At 33.1% G+C, this 16,974-nt stretch overlaps 1 protein-coding gene across 1 annotated transcript in view; it reads left to right on the top strand.

The window, feature by feature from the left end:
- The window catches only part of LOC108778210 (lost and found), a 115,542-nt gene that overhangs the window by 72,181 nt on the left and 26,387 nt on the right, over positions 1–16,974 (top strand). Inside the window, exon 3 of the mRNA XM_018545327.1 lies at positions 15,037–15,159. Within this exon, the coding sequence (XP_018400829.1) occupies positions 15,037–15,159 (123 nt within the window). The remainder of the gene's footprint in view (positions 1–15,036; positions 15,160–16,974) is intronic.

The raw sequence follows: 16,974 nt of genomic DNA, 5'->3' as shown, positions 1-16,974 counted from the left end.
CTATAGATAGCATGTATCCAATCGAACCGTGTTTAATCGTGTGCAAAGTAACGACAAAAGTAACTGTAAATTTCGTTACCGTTACCCAAAAAATGTAACTCGTTACAGTTACAGTTACCAAAAAAAGAAAGTAACGCAGTTACCAGTAAAGTTACCAAAAAAGTAACTTGTAACTGTAACTTCGTTACAAGTAACGAGTTACTTCCATTCCCTGGTTTTTACTGTTGGTTAATATCGATATTGAATTTGACTTTCTTTATTGAAATAAAAAAAAATACAAAACCAATGTCATAAAGTGATGATAGGCGATGCCTCTACCTGTCTGTGTTCTTGACGACTTGTGAATTAGCAGAATTAGAATACCTCGAATTAGCGGACTTAGAGTATCTACGTAAGTGTCTTATTTTGTGCTTCGAGCTTAGTTGTTAGTTTATTTCTGTCCTCTAAATTCAAAGGAACTGCTCCTCGTTTCTGTTGTGTATGTAATTATATTTCTTTACTTTTTATGTCATATTTATATATGTATAATATAGTTATAGCTAAATATAGGTATGTGAAACTACTTAATGTACATTCAAATAAACAAAATTATAATAAACTATTTCGTATCTGAAATTTTTATTTAAAATACATATTTCTGATTTTATATTTTAAATATAAGTAATATCAGTTAATTTAACCGCGATCCCTCTCTACTAGTTACATTAATTATAGAATCTATTATAATTTTAGCTAGATAATCAGAATTCTGATTAATATGATACAAATCTCTTCGTTCATTTTCAATTCAACCATTTTCAGTGCAAAAAATAGAAAATTACCAAATTAACACCTTCGACGGTTTTATAATGTAAAACGATCGATTGCGAATACACCAAACTGCTTGTAATAAAAACGTATTCAAATATTTATACTAGTCGTTTCTCGGAAAGCTTATATAAATTGCGACATCGTGAGACGCTTCACCAAGCAGAATTCTTATAACAAAGATTGTCCTTAAATAAATATCGGAAATCGAGACAGCGGTGAAGGGAAAATATTTAGAAGCAAAGCAAGAAAACGACTTGCGTCTCTTAAAAGAGACATATATCTACACGATAAACATCCATCAGCGATGCATCGACGATCGCAAATACCTAAATGCGACGCTGGAATAACATGTGTATATACGTGCGCAACACGAGAAACAGCAAAACGTCTGAAATCGCACGCGAGAATACCTTCACTCTCAAACACTTTGGGACGCGTCTTCGCGCGTGCGAAGCATTGCTGTCAGCACCGAGCGCGTAATCCGGCGAGACACTTAAGTATCTTGTCGTCAAGTCTCTCAATCTCAACTCGAATAGTTAGCCGTCGTGTCCTCAGCGATTTCTCCCTTAACTTTCATCGCAGGGGATTCAGGGCGGCAGCTACATGTGTCTGTCGACGCGAACAGCATGTCACTTTCTTGATAATACGTATATACGGCGAAGTGACGCGATGTTAACTGTTGTGCACGAGTTACGTACGGGAAGGGTGACAAGACAAATTTCGCAACTGGGAATAATGGGTACCTATAAATATACATGAGAAGTGCATCCCGAGACTTCTTATTCTTGGGATCTCGCGAATATATCGGGAAATTCGATAACTTTCGTTTTACCGTTCACATATTCTGTGCAACGCGGGGATGAAAGATGGCGGCGAAGAGTGCAATAGCGGGAATTAATAACTTCATCTCTCTGGTGCGCGGCATTACAGCAGTCAGAAGGGAAAGAGGTGGAGGTCTCTTTTTCCTCGTGATCTCGATCGGAAGGATGATTCATGCACCATCGCGCACGACTTCCTCCGAGTGCCTCCATTTTCTTCTCGTCCGCGTGCCTCTTCACCCTGGGCCTCTCATTCCCGTCGGGAGTCTTACGGCGTTCTCGCTTTCCGCCGTCCTTTTTTTTTTTCCTCCTCGAATTCAATTCTTGCCGCCATAGTGCGCCGAGTGCGCGGACGCACTTTCAATCTTCCCCGACTTTCGCCGACATCGGATAGCATTCGCATATCGATTTCGATGCACCGACACCCCCGAAAGCATTCGTTCTCCTCCTTTCAATATCACGCGCTCCTCGCGTCGTTTTTGCCCGTCGCGACCGGATCAGTCCCTCTGCATGTGATTCGAACCACGGATGAAGAACGCGTCGCCGTATCAATCTCTTCCGCCCGACCGTATACGTGCCGCGGCCGAAAGTCGAGAATTATCGTTGGTACACGAAGACAGCAAAGATGGTCTAAAGTCGATTCATCCCCCTTTAATCCTTTTTGATATTATAACAATAAAACGAAAACTGTTTTGTTCAGAATATAAATATTGATCGTCATAAATTGTCATAAAATGATATATATAAGAATAAATAAGAGAGAATTGAAAAGATTATTAATGATAATATATTAATAAAGAAGCTTCGACGTGTATTCGTAAGAGCGTGGTGATAGAAGTTGGATTATCTGCAATGTTTCCTTCCGATCAATTCCGTTGCGACTTCTTTCACTTTTACCTTATGACATTCTAATTTTTAAATTCTTAGATCATGACTTGTTAATTGAAGTTTAATTATTGTAATTCACATATGAGATTAAAGAAAACTTTCTAAAGTCAAAACTAGTTTCGTTAATTATACTGTACATATTGGACACATTAAATTTTATTTAATTTTTTATAATCCCTTTGTGTTTTTGCTTGTCTTTGGCTTTCTTTATGTTATTGATTATCAATTATATTTATATATTTCTTTTCTTTTGTTTACTATTCATATTTTTAAACTAAGGCTTTTAGAGAATTGTTAATGTATTATTGAGTTTAAAATAAAAATTATAAAGTTATGTATTTGATTGACGTAGTAATACCCTGTTAAAATCCAATTAAATCTGTAGTGTCAAATTTAACCTAATTTTATTTAAGTCGCCGCTATTTCTACTCAATTATATTGTTACTGAAACAATCGTTAAATTTGACATTATGTAGTGTCAATTTGATGCTATGTAGTTTCAAATTTAACTATAATATAAAATAACGATATAGAATTTGCAGTGATGACTTAAATTAGGTTAAATTTGATACTATAGAATATAGATTTAACAACGTAATTTTATAAAAGAGAAATATATTTTTGAAGTAGAAGTACTTTCTTTTATCAATGTATCGACAGGCGATCGAGGAGATAGAATAAAGACATTATTATCTAACCCTTTTGTGCCAATGGTGTCTTATTTTCTACAGTTTTATTCACGCACGCTCTCGTACGATAATTCTCTACAATCACCGGCAGTTTCACTTTACCCGGCAATCTTCTCGTTTCACGGAATGGACGTGTCGATATCCCCAGCTTCTAGGTTTTGCCTTTGGCACAGAATTCGACGGATATTCAGAAGCACGTACTGTTGAGTTATATTTGAAAGCTTCATCAATAAAACTGAACTTGTATTTTTTATTTACATATTAGTTACGGATTCTTTTTATGTAAAAGTCACGTAAAATTGTATTCGTTGTATGTTTATAAATCAATGAAAAAGATATTTGACATTATGTTTTTGTATTTATGTTTATTGAGAAAATAAGAATAATGTAAATTACGTTTGCTATAGTACCAGTATTTCTTTAAGTTCACTATGTCTGCATTTCCATTTCAATTCATGTAATTTTTGTTAGTAACTGGCAAGCGTCAACTGACCAGCTCGGAAAAATATCAATTTCGAAGAGCTTTTGCAAGCACGCACTTTCGAAATGATGTCTAAGCATTTTTCTTGAAAGAGTTATAAAAGAAATACGTAAAAAAATTTTCTTTTAAAGTAAAAAAAAAACACTATTTTTTAATCTTTAGATAGCCATCGTGAAATAAAAATGTTCACTTAATTCTTTCATTTTATTCCTCTTAAACATATTTCATTTTTAAAATTTATATATATAAATAATATTTATAATAATTTATAGATATCATTATATGTATTGTAAAGATTATAGAAAAAAATAGATATATACAAGGTATCTCAAAATTCGCAAATCAAAATATCACAGCAAAAATGTTTTGAAAAAGTAAAAAAGTTAGGGTATATTTTTATGTATATATTTCTTTTTTTTTTAATTATAAGTTTTATATAATTGGAATCATAATTACATTTTTCGTAAAGTATTTAATTACTTATCTTTTCTCAAAGCTGAATAGTATTAAATTTGGAGAGAAGCAGTCACAATCATATCTCTTATCTCAATCGGGAAGCGTATCATTTACGGCATGTATCTGTTTGCAAATGAGACGATGATTTCCCAGACTTGATTTCAGCAAATTGTGCAGTAACCAGCTTCGTGTAATAACGGATGAGACCCTAGCGGCACTGGTTTCCCCAACACGGTACAAGGGATGAATGCGCAGTAATATGTCGCGTTTAGTGTATGTGCACGAAAAGTTTTGTCATTCGGCGAAACTTCGTCGCAATGGACGATGTAGGGCAAACCGCCGATGAAATTTAATCAACGATACACTCCACCATTCCGCGCTCGCGGTTTACAAGTGCACTGATATCAAAGATAATACGTTTATGTCGTCGTTTATGTTAGTGGAATAAAGCATTAGAACATAAACGATTATTAAACGTACACTATAGAATTTCCTTTTATAGTCATATATTGTAAAATACAGTTTAATTATATTTTTGTGTCAATAAATTCGCCCGATGCTTTGCGTTATGTTATTATTTTTTTCAATATAAAATATAGATACAGATATTTTTATCGGAATTACATAGTGATAGCGTTGCCTTATTGTTTCTTTACAGTTTTTAATAATTTCAATAAAATTTATTCGGAATGAAGCTTTATTTTATTTTCTGTCTATTTTTTTTTATAAACGTACATGTATGTAGGTTAGATTAAAATTAAACTAGTAAAATTGTAAAGAAAGGAAAGTAGGACGGATACAAATAGAAACTATTTTTTTGAAACAAAGGCATTTAAATTTTACGATAAGCTATTCTAATTTTTCTCTTTAATTTTATAATAATCTTATCTATCTCATTATTTGAGATATCAAATTATTACTTTAGCGTTAAATATGAAATATTTAAAATTACTACTGTCTATTTGTAATTTTATAAAAAAATAACTATTTAGTATATTTTTGTATGAAAAAATTCTAGTTAATCATGACGTGCTTACATAGCGATGCGTATTATCAGCGTATTGCTGTTTCATCTAGAATAAAAAATTCGATGCAGGAAAAAATACAATATATTTATACTGTATTCTTAGAATTTTATTTTGTAAAAAGTATCGACTCTCTAAATTGGACATGCGGTCTGTATAAATTGCGCCTAAAACCGTTAATACCTTTAAAATCTATGTAATCTCTACAGAAAACTACTCACGTTTATTTTTATCGGTAAAGCAAAAGCTCTCGATTCAATGGCTTTGAAAAAGTTTGTGTGTTCAGGATTCGAATTGAACGAATCAATTCGATGGGAAAAAGTAATTTCTCTTTGTTTTAACAATAAATATCAGAATGCAGACAAAAGAGGGTGAAATCACGCTACTGCACGTCGGGCTCGTAAAATCAGACTCAGAAAAGAGCAATTCCAAGGATTCTCTGATGGAGATCCTTAGCTTTACCGGTCCTCACTTCGATTTAATTGACTGTATCTTGGTAGGATTATCCGCAGGATTTTGGTTCGCCCGCTTTAATCTGCACATTAAAGTCGATCCAGATCCATGCACGACATTGACATAAAATGTACACGGAGCTGCAGCTTGTAGACATTTCCATTACGGCTCGAATGGATGGACGATACAAAGGCAATCATTATGGCTCTAGATCTCGTAGCTTAACCCTTCTATTTGAAATTCTATACCATTAATTAATGAAAGTGCTCCTATTAACTTACTACCTTCTACTTTGATTGTAAATTTTCGAAAAGACATTAAAAGTTTAAACAAAATCCAGTTCTTTTTTCAAGAACTGGATTGGATTTTAAGTTTTAATAAATTAACAGCAAAAGAAAGCATAGAAAGAATAAACAGAAAGAATTTGCAACTTTAAAGTATTTAAAATATAAATAAATATGTGCAGTTAAATTTGTTCTTTTAATAGTATAAATAAATAATTATTAAAGTATTAATTTCTATTTATTATTTATATAATTTTCTAAAGGCAAATTTAATTTAATAAATCACGTGTTATCTAATATTTTAAATATTTTTTATATAACAATAAATTCACACGCATCGGCAGTCATACACCGAGAACTGGCCGTTATAATTTTATTCTAGATTATCATTTACGCGTAGATGCCCAATGCTGGTTAAATGCAAATGCTCTTGGAACGATAAAGCCTGCGTTTGACACGCCCTTTATTTTAGACGCAAGCGTGGAAGCGCAAGATGTCAGACACGTTCAATCATCTGCGGACATTAACCCCCGGACTGCCGGTTCACGGTTGTTGCACCTCGCAATTCGTTGCACCGGGAGCGCCCTATCACATGTAACATTACAGACACGCGATGCATTTTATGAATGAAACCAGCTCGTACAGGTTTATGCGGAGCCCCGAGCAAAGCTATGGCTTTCGTGGAGAAAAGTACGCGATTCACTTGAAACGGCGGTTCTCTTTCTTTCTCCCTTTTACGACTGCACGAAACTACGATATTGACTTTTGCCTGCCCTTCTGAGAGCCATTCCGCATTGTTTCTTCAAGGGTTTCCGCGGAGCCGATTCTTGTAATATTTACGTTTCCTCACAACGACACCCTTGGTTCACAAGTGACAGTTTTAAGCGTCATCTTCGAAGCAACGGGCGAGAAACGAGAGAGTCGATTCGAAGAAACATTTTACCTTGCAAGAGCTGCCTCTTAAACTCGAACGTTTTATAGTGAGATTTACCAAGCATAACGACATATACAATTAAATACCACCTGACAAGAGAGAATTTACGCAAGAAATGCATAAAATCGTGCTGAGTCTAATTAAATTTAAATTGTTATAAAAAGCTAATAAAAGGATATAATAATAAAATCAAACAGTCTTGTTACGTCAGATCATTTCTCGCTACGTAAAGATCGAATAGATAAATGATAGAAGTCATTAAGGATCTTCTAAAGTACAAAGCTGATTTTCTCTTCTCTATCAGTTTTCATTTCATATAAAAACAGAGTTGTAAAATCGCTGCTAAACATAAAATTTTAGGTGTCAAAATCAATTTTACTAAAACTTAATTATTATCTTGAAATTGATAATAGTGACGAACTTTAACGAAGCGGCTCGTAATAGGCGACGCAACGAGCAATTTTGAGGCAACCAGCGCGGAAAGGAAATTCATTAGCACACTCACGCCTTTAAGGCTCCTCACGTGAGCTTCTCGAACCTTAAGAGGTTCGATCTCGCCCGACCTTGTTCAAGTTCGTGTCTTGTAATGCTATTACGAGGTATGTCTCGGGGTCATTCGATCGAGAATCCACGATACGTTTTAACGGCCGTAAAAGGACGAGCGTTTGACAACGCTAAGTTTACGATAGCACGCTTCTTATGGTGGTAATAGAGTGAAGGAAGGGAATTAGGGACGTCGAAGGGAAACGACGACGAAATAAACACCGCGGGCACGTGTATGCGGTGCAACCGCGCGTGCACCAAGGGTGCTCATCCCTTGTGTTCACGCTCGCGTGAGCATACGCGCGTTGCTTGAGGTGATCGTGTACGAGATTGAACGAGGAATTAGGATGTGAAGGGTAGGAGGAAGCCGATTTCCATACGGATGGTTCCCATACATGCCCTGCACACGTTTACGTTCTGTGACACCCTCCTGCCCCTTGCGTCCTTCTTTGTCGTGGTTTCTTGTTGATGGTTCGGGAACGTAACTTAGTTCCGAGAGCACAAATTGCTACAGCCATTATTGAATATGATTGACTTTCTGTTAATTAATCTTTAAGGTAGATAACAAAATATTTTTATCTAAAGCAGATTCCATTATTGTTAACTTTCACTTAAATGGAAATGTGATTTACTGCAATTTAAATGTGCAAACTATTTGCGAAGAACGATAGTTTTTCAATACAGACATTGTAATCAATACGTGTTGATTAATAAATATTTTTTTAATGAACGAATGATATATTTAATCAATACATACTTTTAAAAAATTTCCTTTGATTAAATGAGTTTAGTTTAAATATTTTAATGGTTTAAGCTTTTTCCTGTCACAATGTGTGTTACGCCACTATTATGATCTCCTTTCTGTTTTCCCTTATTGTTCCCCGTTCTTCGCCCCATGTAACTTTGCAAGCCAGAATTTCGCCCAAGCGGTATAAGCAAATAATGTGTTTATGCATTTGCATGATGCTTCCGTAACGCGAACCACCACCCCAGCGAAGCTCGTTGTGCAGAACGGCGAGGTACGGGACGAGGCGTATTTGTAATCCGAAACCGCCGACTCCCGGTCGGCACCCACCGCCGGAATAGATTTTATGTCCATGGAACGCGCGATTACACGTCGTTGCGAAATTAATAGGCATGCATTCAAACGCGAACACGCTTCATCATTCATTGCCAGTATATCTCATAATCTCGTCTCCAACTTACTTTTAATCAAGCTCTATGTGTATGAAAATCTTCAGTTGAAAAAGAAATAAGCGATAAATACAAACGTACATTTTAATTAATTAGATAAAAAACTAATGTAATGAAACACAATATGTTAAATGTATTAAACGATGTATTAAAAACAATGTATAAAATTAATTAACTGCTTAATTGCATATGATTTGTTTATTAAAATAATATACTGTTAGGTAATCTGTTATTATTGCTGTAGGCGATACTGAATTTCCACATGGATGCTTTATTTTTATCGCCTCCGTCTGCTGTTTGAATAAATTTCTAGCAATTTATTTTCTTGTTGATTATAGTGGAAAGTGATTTATTAAACAATCTTTTTGCCAATAAAAAATTTCCGTGCTAAAGCAGTTAATACATTATGTATACGGGTAAAATGTGGCGTCGCAAAGTCATCGGGCTTACAAAATGCTATAATAGTTTTTAAAGCATCATGCATTAATCATATTTAAATAGGGCAATGATTGAAAGATAATGTCATCGTATCATGATGATGTATAGACGTACTTCTACTAATGTGCGAATGAAACACGCTACTTTCTAGTAAATTTTTAATCAGCTCACTACACATATGAAAGAACGATTTTGCTTAAGTGTCTAGTTCAACTAACAGATATAGACCTGAAAATAACTCTGTTGGACTATTAAAATAATTACATATAGTATTCTCAAGCAATGATGAGCAATATTGTGAAAAGTTTTGGCATTCTAGTAACCAGTTTTAGCGACCTACATAATTATTTTGATGATCCAACAAAGTATTTTTTAGATAATTATATCTAGTCATATTTTTAGATACTTCAACAAAATCATCTTTTTCGTGTATCATGTTTAGTTGTAATGTAATTAAACATTTCCTTTAGAAAATTTTCAGATATTTTTTTCAAAATATAGTATTTGGAGTAAAAGACAAACATAGCGTGTGTAACATCGGGCTCATTGATCTCAATGGAATCCATCACTATTATGTATAGTAACAGGATCTTGGGATTATCGTTATTATCATCATTAATGTCATCACCGGCATTATCAACATAAGCGTGTGTCGCCTACGGCTTAACAGTAACATGCAATCCTCCTCACGCGATCTCTGACTTTGGTCTTATGAGCAGATTGTTACGTGGATAAGATTAACAATAATAATAAAAGTGGAGCAAAACAGTAGGCGTAATATAAAAGAGAGAGAGGTGAAGCTGTCTCCTTCTCTCATTTCTCACACACAATCTAAATTGATCTGGAATTTATTATAGAATAAAAAATTAACTTATAAGCAAAATATTACGCAAACTATTTCTCTGAAAATTTAATTCTGTATAACTGGATTTAATGACTGATAGCATACATGACTTCTCTAAAAAGTTTGGAGACTGAATTCAGGAAAAGTCGAGAAACGAAGAGATATATATAAACTTTATTAATGAAAATTTTCAACATGATTCCTTCCAATCTCAATGGATTACTCGGAATACTTCTGCTCTTCTCAGAATATCATAAAAAAATCATCTGCGTTAAAGAAAGCGATCAACATTGTATTGATTTTAGATATTGTCATCTTCATTTTGATCAATTTTGTTTCCCCTGAGAATCCATGTTTGAAACAAAATTCCCTTGAGATCAACTTCAGGTTTGTGTGTGTGAAACCAAAATATAATATTTCAAAAAATGTGAATCGGGAATTGGGTTTGATCTGAAACAACATTTGACAACAGCCCGCTGTTACATTACGAAAATTTTTACAAGGGAATATCTAACGAAATTCATACAATGAAAAAATCGCACAAATTAAACATGTTAGTTAACTAAACTAAAGTTAAAAGTGATATATTTACAAAAAAAAATGGCAATACTTGCGACCTTCCTGTCGAAGATTTTTCCATCAACCGGAGAGCCGGAGATTCCAAAGCCGGAATTTTCGACTAAAAATCACAGCAATGACAACCGTAGTGACACTGTCATGGCTTTATATGTATATCGAACAATACGAACGAATTCTTTTCTAAGGCCACGTATCAGCTTTATTCATTGTTTTATGTTACAAAACATTTAATATTTTATATTTGTGTTAAATCTTTGGTAACTCTTAAGTGTAAGTTGTTTATTTTTGAGAGAACGTAATTATAGTCCATTAGTTACGCATTTTTAGCCCGGTCGTGTCATCAATGTCGGGTAATGCAACATTCTGTTTCAAGCCCGACGACAAGTTTGCGCGTAAAGTGCAAAAAAGATCGGCTTGCATGTTTCAGTATGCGTAAACGGACCCGTCCGCACCCTTACTAATGGCACTGGCAAAACACGAAAACGTTCGTAATGCACGGCCAAATCCGTAAAAAGTTTATAGGACATAATCACCCAGAGAAAGAAAATTAAATTTAATATCGGATAATACGATATCGCTTAAATTTATCATTTGCATTATAAATCTCTAAAATATCTTTTACTTTCTCAAAAATTTAACTACGGTGAATTTCAATCTAATATTTAAACGTCTACTTTTAATTTGAGAATTAAAACATTGTACTTTAGATTAAAATAAAATTCTATGCAAAACTATTTATAAAATGTCTGAAACATCGTATTCGATTAAAAGTTATATGCTTGCACTTTTTATTATCGTGTAACAAAGTCATCACAAATATACGTCACAGATTGTGGAATTGCATGTTTCTCAAAAGATTACAGAAATATTTTTTGATATAAGTTGGCATGCCACCTCCACGTGTTTTCGCATGCAAGTATTATATCTCACGACAGAATTTAATGAGGTCTTCCCTGCAGGCGAGAAATATGGTAAATTCTGTTTTAATTTTAACAGCCTGATGAAAATTATCTCTTCGATATTTTATCTCTTTATTTAACAACATAATTAATTTAATATTTTTATTTCTACACGTCAAACACACTCAGGCTCTCCTTCCATCAGCCTACCAGATATTCAAATGCAGATGTAATTATAAAATACGTGCACATTTTATAAATTTTTAAGCTTTGTTATAAATTTTAGTTTTTAATTCAGAATAATTTCCAAATAGATAAGTTCAGAAGTAATAAAAAATATCACTTATAGAAAAAAAATTCACATATTAGTTATATTTAGATATCTCTTTCTTATATACAATGTTAGATATCAAAGAAGTAAAATGGTAATTTTTAATCCTATAAGTTAAATAATATTTTTAACTTTTATATGTATTAAAATCTATTTATATAAATCAATCCACTTCTGTGATCAGTTTCAAAGTAAAGAACATTTACATTAACGTGTGCACTTAGTAAATAATAAATCAAAAATTTAGTGAAATTTAATATATTTTCTTGCATCCATTGTTTAATTTCATTAATTTAGTTAAATTAACGATATATTAAGAAGAAGCAGTAGCGACATATAGAAATGATAAAAATAAATAATTCAAACTGAATATAATTTGACATTCTAAATTTAACAGTACAGATTTTGAACTTCGGGGTTTAAATCTTTAATTAGAATATATACATTAATAATTAAATACATTGTAACTGTTCATGCAAGAGATTACGTCACACTTTTTAAGAACGCACTTAAGAATGCACACCTAAAAAGTTTACATTCCTATTCTCTACGAGAATGGAGGCGAGCAAACTTCACAGGTTACCACGTGCATTTCCATTCTCAATACATACGTGTGCGAACCGAGCCTATAAGCTTGTGCAAATGTGAATACATGCGCGTGTCAATGTGCATAACACTTGGTATTACTGCACATCAGCGGTGCAGCGTGACTGCGCATCCGTTTGCTTAGCCACGACTGTTAATTTCGTCGGCATATTGGGCATATTTGAGCGTGTATACGGTGTCTACCGTCCAACGTTAAATGATTGGCCAATCCGAGAGGTTAAACATTGACTCTGTCGCGGGTGTCCGTACATACAGTTGTTCTTGTGCCACCTTCCACTCACTTTCTCTCTCACGTTGGCGTTACACACGAAAGTGATTGTCACACAGTAGTTATTTATGCATTTACAACAATTGCTAATATTGAACGATATTCTCGATGAATCCTAAAGGGCGAGATTATTTCATTTTTGAATGTCATAAAAATTTTGTAATCCAGCGTGGAATAAAATAGTTCTCGCTATTAAACGTTATTATTCTTGGATCACCTTTTTGCCAGAACGTTAATAAAAACTTCGCAAATGGCAGCAAATCATGAAAGTTCGGATAGAAAGGAAGGAATCTCAACTGTTAAATTACATAAAATTACATATGACCGTCTGTGTGCCTTTTTGTCGCCCGCCCTATCCTCCCGTCATCGATCCTTTTATTACCTTTTCTGCGATTTCAGAAGTCCTCGAAGAGTTATAATTGCCAACGGGGGAACGTGGAAAATCGCTGTCTTCACCGTCCAACATGAGCTTTTTCACGATCGGTGAAACTTATCACTCGTTATTACTCGCATTCCACGGGTTGGTCTGTAATTAGACCAGATGCTTCGAGAATTACGACGGTTCGACATCCAAGAATGCGTCAGAAATGCTCTTTCCGCTCGATCGAAAATTGCTTTAAAGCGTAAATACCAAATATTTGGGATACCGTTATTGTGAAGCATGAAACAGTTTCGTAAATCATTAATTCTATGTTATCGCAAGATTAAAGCGAAATACATATGACACATACTATTAATTTTATAATACAGAAATTGTATAATATTAATATAGTAAAAGGCTAAATTTGTAGAACACAAGTCGCAATCTATGAGAACTAATAGGGTTTTTTATTGTACAAATAGCTGAGAAAGCATGTTTATTAAGCTAGAATGCCAACATGGGCATAATTATTCCAAACATATGGAGGATTTAATACTCTTTATGTGCTAATTTGTTGCTTTAATCTTGGTTTTTGTGCTCTAGCCGTTTAGCGAAAAATGAGTTTTCTGCTGATTTTTAATAAAGTTAGAATGCGTATTAAAAAAACACATAATTAACACAAAATTATAGTGTTATTATTTTTTTTAATGCACATTCTGACTTTATTAAAAGTCAACAGAAAATTTATTTTTCGCTAAACAGCTAGAGCACAAAAATTAGAATTAGAGCAACAAATTAGCACATAAAGAGTACTAAATCCTCCATGTGTTTGGAATGATTATGCTCATGTTGGCATTCTAGTTTAATAGACATTGAGAAAGCGAGCGTTTATAAGCGTATTATTCTTTAACAAATTAAATTCTCATAGCAATTTAATTTGCAGTATGCGTGCGCGCTGCAATGTTTATAGAAACATAAAATTTCATTAGTAAAAGAGCAAAATTTATCGAAGTCATTAGCTTAATGCCTCAATTTAAGTTTTGAGTGATCCTCGTAATTGAATCGCGTGCGCGCGAATTTATCTTCGTATCAAATGTATCTTCGGAGAATTCGTCGTTATAATTACATCAGCAGTTGCTTTTATATTCACACTTGATTGAGGCTAATTTTCCCGCGAAGTGATAGTCAAATTACGATCGCTAGTAATTTTATATTAAATAGCACGGTGGACTGCAACTCATCAGATGACCGATATTCAAATTGCACATCAGCTAATTAATCGTATCAGCTGCCAATCTCATTAGACATCTCATTAAATTTGTTCTTTGTAACCACCATTGGATGTGCACGAACATTTCGTTCATTAAACTATCAATAACGTACTTACGAGTCGAAGCAATCTGGATTTGTTTCGCTCCATTTAAATGTATATCAAGTACAGTTTAAATTTTAAATTATCCTCCTTTTAGATAATGCGTTCTCTTTCTTGAATAAAATAAAGATAGAATCAAAAAATAAAAGTAAATGTACTTTGAGAAGAAAATTGGAATTTTTGTCTAATCTGATCTGTAACGTTGGAAATGTTAGTCAAGCATTTGTTTCAAAATTGTCTCAGGATAAAAAAATGAATTTCCCCTTGTAGATAATTCAATCGTATTATTGTACATATACTATTATAATTTCTTTTAATTTTCTTTTTTCCAAGTTTATAATAATTTTAAAGAATAATTACGTGTATGACGCCACAAATATTTGCCTTATGAAAAATTACGTGAAACACTATGCGCGAAAAGATCTTGCACATTCTCAAAATAGCCTGTCATTGAAGTGTCGTCATGCATAGGAGAGGACTTGCCTCGAGCTCGAGAGGTGCACAACCCTTCGACGAGGTCGTTCGCCATATACAATGGATAAAGAAAATATATCATGTCTCGTTCGCTGTAAATAACTTTCAGTGTGTAACAGCAATTAAACTGTCACGTGTCTCATATAGTTATTAAATAAACTCGGATAAGAGCAAATAGAATATGAAAGAATAAATTTACGAGACACAACAAGAATGTTTATATTTTGAAAAATTAAATTATATCTAAATATTTTTTTCATATATTAATAATTATTCTATTATTTTTCAGAGCACACCTGCAAAGATTTTCGATGCACTCAGAATGAATTCTGCATCGAGACGGATCTCCTTTGTGACGGCGTGAATCACTGCGGCGACGGATCTGATGAGGCCACTTCCACCCTTTGTGCCAGTAAGTTCTAATTACTACGAGTTTGTTATTTTTTCAAAACTTAATCCTTAGTAATTTTGAGTATAAATAAAATCTTATATTTGTAGGATATTGCTTTTATCTTTATAATTATTTTTGTTTGAGCATTTTATGTTGTAGGTATAGCTGAGACAGAATCAAAACTCTCTAGGTGACAGCGAATAGTCGAGTGCGAGTCGTAAGGAGGCAACACAATTTTTATTTTGACAACACTGTTCCTATCTTGAAGATTCCCTCCCTGCATGGCGTATACGTTTGTCACGAACATTAATATCTGGTTTACATTTCGGTTTTAATCCCAAAATCCTAAAATTCAAAACTAATAGAAATTATATATTAAAATTAATAAATTTCGATTAGAACTAGCAGCGTTATTGACTGAATTTTAGGATCTTAAGAGTTAAGGTCCGAAGCATAAACCCTACCTATATTCTTTATATTCTACTTCTAAACATATTTGAGTCTATATCTCAAATAGTATGTTTATTCATAGACGTGCCTCAACATTATTCTACAACATTCAGATTTTAAAAATAAAAAAACCTCGCTGATATTATTTACAATTAAAATATTAAAAAAAAATAATTTATATTTTTTTACAATCTCCCAATTTTGTTAGAAGAATAATCATCATTAGACTCGTTAATGACGTTTCGTTGTACACTATTATTTCGAATGCTAATAATCAGCACATAGATGGTAATGATGTAGTTAACATGAAATCAATATGTTCGTCATCAAGTCATATCATATATCAAGGAACTATGTGTACATATCTTTTGAGACACGCTATATTTAACGAGTAAAGCGATTTAGATCATAAAGATATAATCTCACATGATTTAGTATGGTTAGTCATGCGGTAGTTTTAAATAACGAAAACAGAAAACGTAAAATGTTTCACAAATATTTTATACCACCAAAAGTTAGTCGTATACATAATTTTAATTCGGGGTAAAATAGTTAAAATGAGATAAATTTGTATAATTCGTAAATCACATTTACAGAAATAGTTTTATAAAACATAGTTGCGGACGCGTAAGTAGTAATTTTATTTATTAAATAAATAAAATAAATTTCGTGTCACATTTATAGAGAGTCAATTTTAATTTCTTTAAATAAATAAAAATTCAGAGTTGTCATTTTTTCTTATTTTATGGATAATTGTACTTATGCATCCAGTGATTCATCAAGTGCTTTATAATGGTAAAATATAGTGATTTCTCTGATCCTTGTACGTACATGAAAATTGTTATTTTGTGGGAGAGAAATGGTTACGAATGCGCACAAACCACATTTACATAACATTTATGTTAATGGTTGACAGTACGCATGCGTCAACATCTGAAGAGGTTAATTGCCACATGTATTCATTACATATCCAAGAGTAACTCGCAATAGCGACGGAGTAAATTACAAACTTGTCGCATAATACTCGCGCTTGCAGGAATTTAATACATCTACTGATATTTTATTAATTCGCCGTATTCCTGTCACCATTTTCGGCTGCAATTAGCAGACATTCGTACAATTCATATAATTATATAACAAGTAATATTACATAAACAATGTAGAAAATTATGTACCTTGATTTCAAATAATTTTTAAATACAAGTGACATAATACAACAGCTTTGCCATAATTCTGTAACAATTAAAAAAAATTTTCAGTAATTTATTATTTATTTACTTTACGTACTTTTCTCTATAATTTTATACACCGCACTTTGTGTTTTATAAATAATAAAGCAACCACTACATTTACTTTATCATTATCGCAACGATCATCAATTTATTC

This window comes from Cyphomyrmex costatus, unplaced genomic scaffold, assembly GCF_001594065.2.
Source record: "Cyphomyrmex costatus isolate MS0001 unplaced genomic scaffold, Ccosl1.0 scaffold497, whole genome shotgun sequence".
Lineage (NCBI taxonomy): Eukaryota > Metazoa > Arthropoda > Insecta > Hymenoptera > Formicidae > Cyphomyrmex > Cyphomyrmex costatus.
The sequence above is the reverse complement of the archived record's forward strand: the minus strand, read 5'-3'. Positions and strand labels throughout refer to the sequence as shown.